At 36.5% G+C, this 16,156-nt stretch overlaps 1 protein-coding gene across 18 annotated transcripts in view; it reads right to left on the reverse strand.

Annotated features, from left to right (window-relative positions):
• Positions 1 to 16,156, reverse strand: part of LOC128018479 (RIMS-binding protein 2-like) — a 103,517-nt gene that overhangs the window by 30,516 nt on the left and 56,845 nt on the right. For 11 of the 18 annotated variants that reach the window (XR_008184890.1, XR_008184891.1, XR_008184889.1 and 8 more), the window contains 9 exons: positions 15,321 to 15,443; positions 10,232 to 10,336; positions 8,981 to 9,031; positions 8,405 to 8,485; positions 6,281 to 6,491; positions 4,284 to 4,453; positions 2,849 to 2,928; positions 2,226 to 2,335; positions 1,027 to 1,932 (listed from right to left, as the gene is read on the reverse strand). Coding sequence is in view for 14 of the 18 variants with exons in the window: in XM_052603999.1 (XP_052459959.1) it covers positions 1,027 to 1,932; positions 2,226 to 2,335; positions 2,849 to 2,928; positions 4,284 to 4,453; positions 6,281 to 6,491; positions 8,405 to 8,485; positions 8,981 to 9,031; positions 10,232 to 10,333 (1,711 nt within the window). In the remaining 4 variants the exon portion in view is untranslated. Of the gene's footprint in view, positions 1 to 1,026; positions 1,933 to 2,225; positions 2,336 to 2,848; positions 2,929 to 4,262; positions 4,454 to 6,280; positions 6,492 to 6,755; positions 6,798 to 8,404; positions 8,486 to 8,980; positions 9,032 to 10,231; positions 10,337 to 12,990; positions 13,104 to 15,320; positions 15,444 to 16,156 lie in introns of those variants that run through there. The other 7 variants (XM_052604001.1, XM_052604005.1, XM_052604006.1 and 4 more) reach the window with 4 other exon arrangements.

Genomic DNA, 16,156 nt, shown 5'->3' on the forward strand with positions numbered 1-16,156 from the left:
TGCTGGTCTCATAGGAGCTGGTAGATACAAAGACAAAGTTGTTCTCTTCAAGTTCAGATTTTCCTGATTTTTCAGAGGGTACAGATATTTTCATAATTGGCCCTTAAAAGTTGAAAAAAGTGAAACATTTCTAGACGTAAATGGTGTTGGGGGCTTAATTACATCTATAATAAATCAACAAGGCCAAGAATAATGATACATGTTTTTAATCTTTAAAGCATAAACCTTAGACTTTGTCAGTTTTAGTCCCTGTCATGATCAAAATGTGAGATTAACAATTTAGTTGAGTACAACATTTTTCTAATTTTGAGGTGACAGCAATTCTAATTTTTGAGATATCATGCCCTTAAAATGTGGCATCGCTTTTTTTTACTATTTATTTGTAAAAAATATTTAAATCTGCAAGAAACTAATCTATGGACTAATTACAGGGCAACTACCCTAACCACTTAAACATACCATTCAACCACACTACATTGTGCTAACAATCATTCAGAAGCAGAATTTATTTTTTTTTTATTGCCAAATTTAGAGTGATAATTTACGACAAAATGTTTTGGGTTGGTCTCACAAAGGCTCACCATTTATTTAACCCAAAATACAGTAAAAACAGAAATAATATGAAATATTATTAGAAATTAAAATAACAGGTCAATATTTTAATATATATTAAAATGTAATTTATTTCTGTGGTGGCAACGCTGATTTTTCAGTAGCATTAATCTGGTCCTATATATATATATATATATATATATATATATATATATATATATATATATATATATATATATATATATATATATATATATATATATATATATATATATATATATATATATATATACACACACACACACACACACACACACACACACACACACACACACACACACACACACACACACATATACATACATACATACATACAGGACCAGAACACAATTTCTTATTGCGTAGTCTTGAATCACTACGCAATAAGAAATGAAGATGTAAAGTTGAGTGTGCGTTCAGTGTTAGCTGACCCACCGGCTGGCTGAGTGCAGAACTCCACTGAGACCTCCTTCTTCTCCCTCTGCTCAAGGGGAAGCTGCCAGGGCATCTGATGGGGCCGGGCCACAACCCGTATCTTATACACTGTCATGGGCTTCAAGTTATAGAAGTGGTATTTGTACCCTCCAGGCTTCACAACATCATACTCCACGTCATTCAGGAAAATCATGTGGCTGTAGTTGCTGTTGCTTGGCATCCAGGTGAGCTCAGCCGATACTTGCGTGATGTTCTCCACACGAAGGTAATAGGGTGCCACCACCACATCTTTCCCCACCAGCAGTGTGCAGCGCAGCGGATCTGAGAGCCCCCGCTCCGTCATGCTCTGGATGGAGATGCGGTGCGCACAAGAGGCCAGGTTCAGCTTCTCGATCAAAGACTTGGTGCGGCCCCCAAAGGGCACGCTCATGCGTACCTCCTGATCCACCAGCACGTTGTAGCCGCTGATGGCCGTCCACCCGGGCAGCACCACTGGAGCGTCCCAGCTTATGATAACGCTCTTGGCCAGCTGCTTGATCAAGGTAATGCGGCGGGGGTAAGGCACAATGTCTTCTCCGATCTCGTCAATGTTCACGTCCAGCGTTCCTGTGCCATTGCTGCAGGGTCCCAGAAAGTCCACACCAAGACCCATGCTCATGCCCAAGCTGCTCACCCCACTGCTACTGCTGGTCCCCGTCCCGGTACATGAGCCCAAGGTGTCCAGCTTCTCTGAGAGAAGCGTGCTGAGTGTACTGACGGCACTGCTGGGCATGGAGGCGGGGCTGTGGTTGAGGTAGGACGGTTCCTTGATGCGGTCCAAAAGAGAAACTGACGGGGGCTCCTCATCCTGGACAAAGTCCACAAAGTTGGAGGGAACCAGACCCTGCTGTCCATCCAACAGCTCACCTGGAGAACAGAAAAGGGTACCAAGTGATGAATAGGAGCATGAGCAACGGCTGCTGAAATTTCTGCTTTGCCATCAAAGGAATAAAATACATTTTAAAATATATTCGAATAGAAAACTCTTATTTTAGATTATAATAATATTTCACAATATTACAGTTTTTACTTAAAAAAATTAATAAATGAAGCCTTGTTGAGCATAAGAGACAACTTAAAAAAAATCTTTGACTGACAACCAAACTTTTAACTGGTAATGTATAACTACTCTGAAGTTGCACTACTGTAACGTGACATACCCTCATAGAAGCCGTCCTCATCCATTGTCCCATAAACATACAGGTACTTCCCAGCCACCAGGGGGAGCTCTGCCTCAGGATGCTCATTGGGGCCATCATAAGGGTTATAACTGCATGAAGTAAATGCTGAATTCAATTCATGAACTTACTTATTATTATTATTTAACCCTACATTAAAATATATATTCTGGATTAAATAAAAAACCTAAAGGAGAAGTCTATAAAAAAATGGAAATGTCAAAATATTATTAGAAAAATAATGCTAAAAAAACCATTCTCATAAGTGTTATCATACGTGCTATGATTATACTATCAAAACAGTGTGAAAGTATATTTTAAAAGTTTATCTGCTGTGCTTGGTAGATGAGTTAAAATGCTTGTCTGTGGTAATTGACAGTGTGCGCAGATGTTGCTGATACACTTGACTTGTACTTAACCCAGAGTATTTCTTAAAGGCAGACCTTAATACAGCGACTAATGCTATTCTGCATCTAATCATTACAGCTTTTGCATGATATAACAAATCATTATAGCTAATGACCTAGTATAACCTATTTATTACAGCAAACATTGTATTGTAACGCACTATAACTTGTAACAACAGTTGTAGTGGATCCACTTACTTGTAGCGGGCAACACACAGTCGCACTTTGCCTGTGAATCTGGACTTAGACCTTGGAGATGAGCTGAGCTCTTTGTCCATCTAAAGGAAAGAGGAAAAGTGGATAGACGTGTTAATGGTCAGCTTTACTAGCTTACAGTATTGTTGTTCTTAAGCAGCATGCTAAGCCTTGACAGTACAGGGAGTAAAATGCTCTGTTCAGATGAAATTTTTGGCATAGCTGACTCAAATCTGTTTTTTTTTTATGTAGTCTGAACAGCAACAAAAAACATGAAATCCAGTGTTTACAAACCTGATACAAACCAGATTCATATGTGGTTTGAAAAAAAAAACGTTTATTTGATTTTCCAATCTAGTCACATCAGATTTCAGATTTCAAAATTTAGGATGTGTCTTTTGTGATGTAGATATTGGTGACAATTCCTGAAGTGGATCATATTTAATCAAACTGCAAAATGACACCATGCAAACTTAGACCTAAAGATCGGATTTTAAAACCAAATCAGATTTGTATGCAGTATGAACAACAAATCAGTGGGTTGTAAAATTGAATTCAGGTTTTTCAAGTTCTGATTTTTGATAATTATTTGGCAAAAATAGAGTCTGTAATAATTGAAAGCAAAGTCCAGTGTGCAATCTGATAATGGGGGCGATAAAGCCAATAACACCAGCAGAGCACAGTCTGAGCAGACAGATTGGACTGTTCACACACACACACACACACACACACACAGCCTGTCAATGTATACTGTAATTATTCTCATAATGGCCAAATCACTGTGGTACACGACACACTAGTAGAAACTACTTTGCTCTCATAGAATCTATAAATGTATTGGTTAGAATTTTCCATTCTATTCTATTCATTGACTATTTACAACTTTTTAGTTTGATAGTTCAGTCTCATCTTGTAGTTCATAATCATAGTTCAGAGTCATCATGGACTCTTTTCACAGACATTGATGATATATTTATTATTTATTGTTAACATCGCAAAGTTTTTAATATTTTCATTTAAAAAAGTTTTTAATGCAATGTACATTTATAACACTATACCTTGTATTATATGACCATTGCATCAGAACACTGCTGTGTGGGTGTTTTTAACTCAACAGGTGAGGAAGGGATGGCAAATTTGATATATTTCTCTAATCTGACCACTGTAATCAATCTCACTATGTTTTTTCTTCTTCTCCCTTTTGGAGAGTCAAAGAAACACTATAATTGCTTTTTCCTTTTGCTTTTGGAGCAAATGGGAACATAAAAATATATTTGTTGTAGTTTCCATTCATCCAGAAGTTTACCCAACTAGGTTTCTGAGAGTAATATGTAATTTTCAGTTCATAAATAAAGCTCAAGACTAAACTCAAACTGAAAATGGTTAACGTTAAAAGGTAAAATGAATGAACACTCACTGATTAGTTTGTGATACTCACAGCAGTGGAGATGACGGGCCGCACCTCTGAGAGGAAGGTTCGCCGTGGGCTGGAGGGTGTGCTGCGTGAAAGGAAGGTGGGTTTGACAGACAGGAGCTCTGCCTTCTCCCCCTCAGTCATCTGTAGAGGCCGAATGAGCTCTGAGATCTTACTCATTGAATCCTCGTTACCTTCACACACACGCAAAGGTGACGGTTACTTCATTAATCTGTACAGTCTCGTACTCCTCTCTCCATCTCAACTCATCATCACTGCTGTTGATCTTATCAGTCTTCAGATTTTTTTTTGCATTAGACATTTTTTCATATATCCTTATGGGTAGAGTGAAGGTTGAAGAATGATAAACTAAAGGTGAGCAAATATGAAGTGAACTATAATCAATTAATACCTTACAAAGGGGTTTGGACAGAAAATATACACTACTGTCTTGGGATTCTTGTTTATGAAAGAAGTCTCAGCAGGAATGCATTTATTTGATTAAAAATACAGAACAGTAATATTGTGAAATATTATTATGATTTAAAATAAAAGTTTTCTGTTTTAATATATTTAATATATTTGTATTCATTCCTGTGATGGCAAAGCTGAACTTTCAGCAGAGATTACTCAAGTTTTGTCTTAACAAAATGAAAAACATATAAACAAAATAGCATTTATTTTAAAGGGGGGGGTGAAATGCTCGTTTTCACTCAATATCATGTTAATCTTGAGTACCTATAGAGTAGTACTGCATCCTTCATAACTCCAAAAAGTATTTAGTTTCATTATATTCATAAGAGAAAGATAGTCTGAACCGATTTTTCCCGGAAAAACACGAGCGCCTGGAGGCGTGACGTGTGGGCGGAGCTAAAGAATCACGAGCGCGAGTAGGCTTTAGCGTTGAGAGCGTCTGGAAGCTGTGACAGCTGTGAGGGCTGAAACTGAACGAGAGCAGCAGCAGCAAGGACTCGCTCCGAGCGGGGCTCGAACCCGGGTCTCTGATGGGAGGCGGACGCACTAACAGGAGGCAGAGATATTTGAAGCAGTTTTACTCACCGCCTGTGGTTCCAACACACGATCGTGACCCTTTTTCGTTGGGATTGCATCATCCTTAAGAAATAAACGATACGCAAATCCGTCGTCAAACTGGGCTTTGTTTGTAAAACAAGCATTTTAGAAATGCAGGGAACAAACACAAACACTTGCACAATTCCGTTGATGCTCTGTAAAAATAAACTCCATCCACTGGTCCCTTAATGCTGTTTTTTCTTTGGTAATCTGTGCAGGGTTGTCTTGCCCTGGCAACCAAAAACACACTCCTTTTGTGACATTTCGCGACGCTCTTGCTTTGATCAGTGAAGTCTGTTGTGCTCTCATTGCTCTGCTATACGGGAGCGTGCGCTCTTCCTGCAGAAGTGCCTTAGGACCCATATAAGGAAATTCCGCTCCATCTAACGTCACACAGAGCCATACTCGAAAAAAACTTTCCGAAACTTGTGACAAACCGGAAGGAGTATTTTTGGAACAGAAATACTCCTTCAAACGTACAACTTAATTTTTGAAACTTTGTCCATGTTTAGCATGGGAATCCAACTCTTTAACAGTGTAAAAAACTCAGTATGCATGAAATAGCATTTCACCCCCCCTTTAAACAAATAAAGCAAACATTTAAACAGAACACTTCTTAGCTTAACTGATTATATAAATTTATATACTGTATACAAATATATTGTTATATTGTTTACAATTAAGCCCAAAAATATTTCTGTCAAACTGTAAAAATGACTCAATCATTTTTGAATGAATGCTGTAAATTAATTAGAATGAATACAATGGTAAAATGTCAAATATGGATTTTCAACACCACATAATACAATGCAATTTAACTCAAACAATAATTACCGGTACTGTAATAACCGAATGACCATATGAATTTCCCCTTGTGGGACAATAAAGTTTACCTTGACCTTGATTTAAGGAAGTGTAACACATGACCTTCTTCAATATGCATACTGTACCTTTCGCAGAGGGGGAAGTGAGGCCGTTGAGAAGCTGGGAGAGGGTGAGGGGTTTGGAGGGGGAGCCGGGCGAGTCGCCCCCTGTCAGCTGACTGCTGCTCAGGATGTCTAACTTCCCAGCCTGCAACCTGAACTTCTCCAACTCTTTTGACAGCAGGTTAAACTGCTCACTCTGTGACCGGCATTTTTCCTCCAGTTCTCTCACTTTAGCCTGAAAAGAAAAAGAGGGAAGGAAAGAAAGAAAAAAGAGAGAGAGAAAGGCTAGCATTGAAAACATACTGACCATTTTGGCTTGTCTGTGATAAAATCATTGACATTTAAAACTGGAAACAGCTTTTATAAACATCTATACTTCAATTTAACTGACCGATGAAAGCTAATGAATGGAGCCTAAAAACTCTACCAACTGTGATGTGGTAAGCAACCTACAATACTACAAATAAATGGCCTACATCTAAAAGGAGGTTTTTCCTACCAAAAATCGCATTGTGTTCTTAGTGCGAAGGAAACTTCTCAGCTTCAGACACCAACGGAATCAAACAAAGACAGGAGTCAATCTATGTTCAGCTGTTATTGTACATCAAATCTCTTTTTCGATCATGATGTTAGCGATGGGAAGAACTATTAAATGGAGAAGGGTACCACACATGCCAACGTAACAGTAAAAGCTGTTTATGCCTGATGATTTGACGAAGCTCACATGTATATTTGTACATCAATACTATTAACCACATTAGAGGATCATGTGTGTTTGCATTTTAACAAGTCAACATACAACTGTAACTTGACCTGTTATACTTACAGTTTGTCTTGTGCAACATGTTTATACACAATTACAAGTTCGCATAAATCACTAAATATGGCTTTTTGGGTTAGGAAATTAAAGGAGGGTGGTGGCAGGGGAGACATGTCACGTTCTGCAATCCATCAGTTATGTTTGTTGTTGCTGATCTGATCTGCAAACGCACATATCCATGAGGCGCTAACAGGATTCAGCACAAGGCAGCACCCATGCATTGCAACACAAGAGGAGCAGAAAGGAGCAGACAGTGAATGAGAAACATTTACCACTTAGATAAAAGAGCAAACTGGCTTTTTGCAGCACTTTCATTTGTAATTTATGAACATGCCCTCAAATACAGAGGCTGCCCTCATCTTCATCCATCTCCTGTGTTTAGCCTCTGTAGTCTGTACTATCAAAAGACCTGCCTCCCACAAGGAATGAGGGGACAACAGAACAGTTTCCAAAAAATAAATAAAGAAGACAATTTTATTCTAGGTTTACTGAAGGTAAAGGCAATTCACAGGCAATTTATGTCTATGATTTTCATTGGATTAATATTTATTTGGATGGCAACAAAGACATGCCACCACTCCCCCAAAATAGCATAACTGAAATAATAGTAACTTATAATTAATTTTAATATTTAAATATGATAATATATTTTATATAATTTTTATTTATTTGATATACATAATTTTGTATGCATTTATTGTTAAAATAAGTTTAGTTTTAATTTAATTTATAGACAAATATAATTATTAATATAATTCATCCACAAAATCATCCACCCAAATATTAATTATGTTTTAATTTAATAATAATAATAATTAAAAAATAATAATTAAATATATATATATATATAATTAATAAGAATTATATTACAGCTAAATGGTTTTTGATGTTCATAGATATATAGATAGATAAATAGAGTTTTGATTTAATTTTTAGACCAATATAAATAATTATCCATTTAGTTTTAATTTGATAACATTTTTTACATATAAAGTAACAATTACATTTAAAATGGATTTTATAATGTTCATGATGTTATGAAAAAATAAAATAATAATAATAATGAAAAAAAGAAAAGAAATAAAAAGCAGTTGTTTGGCTTTGAAGACAAGCAAAATGTGACCCTTGTACTTTAAACATTTATAAAACACATAAGCGACTCAGGAATGTATAAAATGACTAGGAAGACTGATGGTTTGTACTAAAAAGCTTCAATAATTTGATCTATGGTGACATAGATCAAAAATATTGATCAAATGTTTACAGATCAATCGTGGATGAGCAGTACAGTAACTGACAGGACAGCTAAACGAGGTGACAGGAACTACCCTCAGTGAGTCACACGGGGAGGAGAGGGAGAACTCTGAGGAGAAGTAACTCCAAAATACCTGCATGCTGTCCAAGTGATTCTGTATATGCAAAAAAAAAAGACCAGTAACATAGTGACAAGAGATGTAAGGAACCAGACAAATCACAGTTGCACACACAAGCATTTCTACAGTCTCAGAAGTCACAGAAACCAAACATGAATACAGTTCCAACCCCATTTTCCCTCAAACGCCCATTAATGGCTGAAATGAATGAAAAAGAATAGTAGAATATGGTAAATAAATCAATAAATATGTACATTTGTTTAAAACAATTATTATCAAGCTAGTTAGCAAGGATATTTACACAAGATTTTTTTTTATTTATCTGAATAACTCTAAATGTCATCAAATGGTGTAAGCTAAGATGTGACTCATATGGTAGCCAGATTTTTGGCTGATAGGAGAAAATATACGATGACACATGTGGAATGTGGTGTACTATCATAGTCAGCCAAGATACGATTTAAAATACATGCTTCTATGCGCACTCACATACAGATGCACTGGAATTCATGAGCAGATATCATTACTCACCTCTAACAGATGGACGGCACCTTCATGGTCCTTCTTAGCCTCAACCTGAGCCTATAAACAACACAAAAATAATATATGACCAACTCAGTCATGCCATACGTAACAAAAGTCACAGCCAAATATATTCCTGCATGTTCCTAGAGTATAAACATTCTATTCCTGAGTTGGGTTGAATAAGCTTTAGGCAACAAGGACTTGATCAGATGCAGTGCATTGTAGGGTCATTCATTGTAACTCTCAGCAGCTGTGGAAAACAGCATTCAGTTCCACATGAATAGAGGAACATCTGTTGGAGTGTCAGCCTCTGCAGGCTGTTGCATCACAGCATGAGAGAACATTTCAGAATTATGTATGGAGATTCACCTTCAGAACAAAACTGGGTTCTTAATGTGTTGACTTCTGATGAGAGTGTGTGTGTGTCATTTCTTCTGTTTATTCTCCTCTGCAATCACAGTGTCCCATTCAATAAAGACAGACAATGACTCAAATGTTTCAGAGGGTGACAATGTTCATGCCTCTTGGAGAAAATGTCAGATTTGATCACCTGCTCTGCAGTTTCATTAGAGAGTAATTTACTCTGAGTGGTGAGACAGCGCCACTTTTCTCTCCGTTCAGATGAGAAATGAGAGGAATATTTCAGAGTTACCTAAAACTGCTGAAACACTTTTTCATTAAACGTCTCTCTTCATTAGAAGCGCTTTGACAGCTGGATTTTATTATTGGGTGTTTCTTCCTTTTTTTGGTCATTGGGGTTGACTTTTTTCTTTTTTTTTCTTTTTATTAAAACTTCTTTCTTTTTATTATATCTTGAACACTTTTTACTATGCCTTCATCCAAAAAAATGTCAATATACCTTATATGTAAAGATTTTTATTGTTCTAAAGTTAGACTTTCTGTCTTAAATCATGAAAACTCATAATAAAATTAGTTTAAAAAAAATTCACAGTTTAATAGAAACAAAGAGTGTAATTTCAATATTTATACAATATATATATATATATATTTTTTTTTACTGTCACACACAGCCAACAATTTTGGCCCCAATACGGTTTCGTCAAATGATGCAAAAAGTTGTAAAATATTATTTATTTTGTAGTTATTTAGAATACATATAATGCTATGGAAGCAGCCTTAGCAAAAGCCTTGTTTAAACAGATCCCAGAAGCTTAAGCACGATGTAAGGTCTTCTACACTCTGGCCTGTGCATGAGCTCCAAAGGATTTGGTGTGGTTGGAAACCCTGATCTCTCACCTTCTGCAGAAGGTCAATCTCCTGCTGCTTAGCATTGAGGACGGCCAAGGCTTGTTCATGCTCTAATTCTAGCTGCTGCCTCCTCTCTGCAGCCTCTCGCATATGCTGGGAAAGAGAGAAGACAGAGCAGGAGGTGAGAGCAAACTCAGCGAAGGATGAACACAGACGGAATGAGAGCAACCTTCAATCATTATTAAAGTGATAGTTCACCACCCCCCCAAAAAAACCTGGTTGGCATTTACTCACCATCATGACTTTCTAGAGAGGAACACAAAAGGAGATATTAAGAAGAATGTCCAAGTTGCCTTTTTCCATGCAATTAAAGCGGAAGGGGATCAGGGACAGCTGCGGTAACCATTGACTTTCATTGTAAAACAGCAGCTTGGACATGATGTTAGATAACTACTTTTGTGTTTTTTGTCACAGTATGGGTTTGGAACAGCGTAAAAAGCAAAGCTTTTTGGTCACACTGAAACATTTTAGCTGCTGTTAAAACTCAACAAAGGAGTCTATAGACCCTCTTTTTAGCTTTTCATCTTATAAAAGATCAGTCTCCAGGAGCACCAGAGACAAAAAATCCCTTCTAATCCTGGAGTATCTGATGTAAGAATGGTTTTTACCTGAGAATATCGACTCAGAATAAGGGGCATTCACACTGAACGCATTCCACTGCATCACTTTTTCATTGTTTTGATATCTAAATGCACATTGCGCTTATGTATGAACCAAGTCTATTGCTTTGTCCCACACATGACACAGCCTTCACAAGGTGCTCAAGTTAAAAGCAGTTAAACTGTTTTAAATGTCTCTAAATGTCACTTTTTTTATCCATTGCAAGTAAAATCACATTCGGTGTGAACAACCCATGCAATATACCGATTGATATAACAACTAAATTTCAATCAGTTCATCAAACAAAGCTATGGTAAAAGTTTAGAAGATTTGAAATAGACACAGTAAATAAAAACTGTTGTTGCATGGTTTTGAGCGGCACTTCAGAAGTAGAAAATATAATAGCATATGGTTTTCCAATGACATGAATATGAGTAAATATTGATTGAATCTACATTTTTGGGTGAACTATCCCTTTAAGCACTGAAATAAACAGCAAAATGTTGTTGTAAATCAGGTTTGTGTCATTTACTTCACCCCTTCAGATAAAGCAAAAACAGAGGTGAAGCATCATGTCAAGCACAGCCACGGAGCTTCGCATGATCAATAAAGAGCTCAAGGGTCATGGCTCTGTGCATAAAAGGGTGTGTGCAAACAACACAGCATGTTCAGTCAACACCATTACTGCCCAACAACATCCCTAGAAGCTCCTCTGACCGATTAAAAGTACACAGTGACAAAACCTAGCAATTTTCTTTCCATTTGTGACAGGTGAGGTTACAGGTAAAGGGTAAAGGAAGGATTTTCCATGCTGCTATGAAAGAGGAGTGCAGGGAAGTGCAAGGTTAGAATAATCTAACCTTCAGAGGACAAATAAACTGTACTGTGTGTGAAATGTGTTACGGTTATCTGAGCATCAATTGTGAGTGAATATCGCTATGCATACTAACAATGAGACATATTATCTAATAATAATCTAAATTGAATGATTTTCATGCCTCTATGGATTATCAGTACTTATTCCTCACTACTGATTTACTCAAGTACTTATTTGTTAAAAAGCTTAATCATTTTAACATATAGAAATATTTTGTCAATTTATTTACTCATTCATTCATTTGTGATCATCAATGTATTTTTGATTTGATTTATTTATTATGTATATTTTACTTTTTATTTTTGATGAACAGTTTTGATAACCCCCCCCCCCTTTTTTTATGAAGATGCCATGGTTTTATGTTTTAAGATAAAAATGGATAATGTTCAGCCATCCAGTCATAATTGCAAAATAAACTCCTTCAAGATCATCTGATCACACTGTTGCAATTTATTTTGCAATAATGAGGCATCTGCATAAAAACTAGACAATATAGCAACAGAATAAAAATTACCGTATTTTCCGGACTATAAGTGACACTTTTTTCATAGTTTGGCTGGTCTTGCGACTTATAGTCAGCTGCGACTTATTTATCAAAATTAATTTGACATGAACCGAGAGAAATGAAACTATATAAAACATTACCCTCTACAGCCGCGAGAGGGCGCTCTATGCTGCCAGAGATGCTGCTCAGTGCTCCTGTAGTCTACACTGAAGACAGAGCGCCCTCTCGCGGCTGTAGATGGAAATGTTTTCTCTTGGTTCTTGGTTCTAAATAAATGCGACTTATAGTCCAGTGCGACTTATATTGGTTTTTTTCCTCGTCATGATGTATTTTTGGACTGATGCGACTTATACTCAGGTGCGACTTATAGTCCGAAAAATACGGTAATCATTTAAACCATTAAAATACTGTGATAAAATACTTTTATTTTTTAATCAAGACTGATATTTTCAACATATTTCACACTTCGTACATTCAGGAAAATTGTCACCTCATAACTGAAAAAAAATAAATGAATAAAAAATCTGAATATTTTCAAGAATATTAACAGCATGTATATTTCACATTCACAAGAAGAGCTGGGTTAGTTTCTTTTGTGAGGTGACGGTATAATTGTGCATAACTGTTGTGTCATGCACAAATGCATTCCACAGTGCCTCAGCCAGGCCGACCATTCAGATCACATACAGCATCCAGATTAGTTAGTACACAGTCAAAAGGTCCACATTCAGTTAGTGCTGGCTTCTGTAAAGTCTTTAGAGATACCTGATGAATGGAAAATATGGAGGGAGGCAGGGAGAGGGGAGGGGCAGGAGAGTGTTAGACATTAGGGGAGGGGTAGGGCGCTCCAGGACTTCTAGTCGATCACAGATCCACACTTTGAGGACGTACGACAGCTCTACAACCATAAAAAAGTACAAGGGGAGTAAAAGAGGTGAAAACACAGATGAAAGTGGAGGTCAGGATCTAAATTGATTTTAAACATGGCCAGCCAGGTTTCCTGAAACATATGTCATGAACTTGGATACAGACTGAGTTCACAGTAAGACAAAGGATCATAACTTTTTCACTCGCCACCACACAGTTTGACTCAGTCAACATATATGAAGGCTAATCAGGTAAACAGTCAAGAAAATGTAGATCTTAATTTTAATTTCCTTCTCCAAATTGATGAAAAAAAAAAATGTTTTAGGTTGGAACCTCAAAAATATAACATATCACACAAGAATAATAAAAAAAAAATAATAATAATAAATAAATATATATATATATATATATATATATATATATATATATATATATATATATATATATATATATATATATATATATTAGTGCTGTCAATCGATTAAAAAAAATTAACTAATTAATCGCACAATTTTTAAAAATGAATCGCGATTAATCGCGATTAATCGCAATTAAAAGACTGAAACTTTTTGGACATGTAAATGTAAAATGTTAATAATTAATGTAAACTCAAGACAAAGAAACTATTTAAATTCAAAATATGATTGTTTATTGGAATTTTTGTTTAACTTGTAACACAGATTTTCTCATGTAAACAACATACCTGCAATAAACCATCAATATCCTCCAAATTAACTGTTGGCTTGAAAGCCATATTTATTACAGAAATAAAAACACAGGCATGTAAGTACCATTTGAATTTCAAAACAATCAATGCCAATAAAAAACAAAAATGATTTCCATGTTGAATTCTAAGTGGACTGCAAAAAAATTCCAAAGTATAGTCATTGCCAGTGCTTTAAGTGGGCTGGTATGCACCGGTACTCAGTACCGCCACTTCCAAATATAGCTCTTGAGCGTACCGCCACCTCTCCGTGCGCACAGAACGTGCTTTTAGCGCTCATTTGGACATCTGTTTTAATAGAGGTTTTAATCTTTTACCTGCACTGCCGATTTTCAGAGCGCCCTTCACAATGCAAGCTTCCTAATTCATCCCACCCAGAGCAGAAACTACATTACCCATTCACCCTTAAGTTACACAAGTGAATAGCGCATGTGTCGCTTTTCCCACTGTTAAGTGTCAACAACTCAACGTGCCCGGAGAAGGTGTGTGAAACTCGTTGTGAGTTACACTAAAGCAAAATCTTGAGTATTTATTGTCTGATAAACATTAAAAAATGTCCGCGGAGGTTGAGTCGTCCTGCAGCCCCCGCTGGCTGTTCATTGGCTGCAGCATCTTTTTTCTAAGTTCTAAAAAAATACCGTAGACGGCAAGGCACAAATTTAGATATTCATTTATCTAATTAATCTATAGCCTATGCACAACGATAATATTATCTTTTTGTCCCCTTTTTGTTTTAAAGCTTGATGAAGAGAGAGAGCGCAAGTTGCTGCAGCTGAAGAGGACAGTGATGCACGCGTACAGGAGTGATTGACAGTTCGCGGCACTGTGTACAAAAAATACTCCGCTACACAATTATTTCGTTATTTTAATGTTGCTGTTTCTTGTGGCAGACTAAATGAAAATGTTTCTTGTGGCAGACTGAAGAGTAATCCGGCAGAGTTTTATACTGAAACTTTCCGTCTAAAAGTCCTTCCTTGGTCTTATCCATATTTCTTTGCACGTTGAACACACATAGGCCACAACTGGAAATAAAAAAAAACTGCAACCGCGTTAATTGCGTTATTTTTTTTTAACGCGTTAAATATTTCAAATTAATCGAATGCGTTAACGCGCTAATTTTGACAGCACTAATATATATATATATATATATATATATATATATATATATATATATATATATATATATATATATATTATTTTTTTTAATAATGAAAATGAAGACTATTTTATGGCCATTAACAGTTTTTATATTGTTGACATTGTTCTTTCTAACAATTATGCACAAATAAAAATCTTAAAGTATTATGGAAAAGGGTAATTTACAGATATTTCTAATAATACAGTGTTTTCTTAACGTAATAATTAATTTAATAGTCATGAAAATAATCTTACAATGCAAATGTAAAGCAAAAAATGTCTAAACACAGGCTTAATTTTCTTTTCCTATAACTATTTTTTTCCTTTGATTATGTGATTTACACAGATGCGTCCGGCGGGTTCTCACCTTCAGCACCTGCTCTAGGTTCTCCAGTTTGCCTTGGAGCTCAGTCTTCTCCAACAGAGCACAATCTCTCTCCACTGTCACAGTGTACAGAGCCTCCTGCAGCTGTTCATACTCACTTTTCACCTGATAAGAGAGAGAGAGCGAGCGCGCGCACGCGAGAGGGAGAGAGAGAGAGAGAGAGAGAGAGAGAGAGAGAGAGAGAGAGAGAGAGATTAATAAAAAATGCCTCTTAGAAAGGTGAAATGTCATTCTATCCTGCCTTCAAAGGATTCAATTATGCGATTAAATACACTGATCAACTGCAAATGATATATTCTGTTTGTCATTAACCACTGATATGCGATATATGGAGTATGTGTAGTCAGCAGTGAGCTCTGGGGTGAGAGTGGTGTTTTTAGAGAGGGAGAGCAGAGGGGTTGACGTCCTGAATCGATCGCTGATAAAAAGCTGAGCTGTCAGAGACAGAGGCAGTTCTCGCACTCCACACCTGTCCAATCTGACACTCATCTGTTATCTGCAACCTGACCTGAACACCCACTGCAACAGCAATTACAGCTGAACACACTTGTTCTAGAGGAAATATGTTAGACCTATTACACTTGTATTGTTGATTCTTATGACATTCAAGCAGCATGTTGTAGGATAGTGATGGTGGTGGTGGTCAGATGACCTTCATGTGCAAGATAAAGTGAGCATGATGTCAAGGTTAAACCATACTTCGTTTTAATATATGTTTTTTATTTATTTTATTTACTGTGACATTACTCCCTTATGGAGAGCAAAAAATATATAGTAACCAATAATTTGAAAATGTATAATTTCATGATTCATCTATA

Source organism: Carassius gibelio, chromosome A8 (genome assembly GCF_023724105.1).
Source record: "Carassius gibelio isolate Cgi1373 ecotype wild population from Czech Republic chromosome A8, carGib1.2-hapl.c, whole genome shotgun sequence".
NCBI lineage: Eukaryota > Metazoa > Chordata > Actinopteri > Cypriniformes > Cyprinidae > Carassius > Carassius gibelio.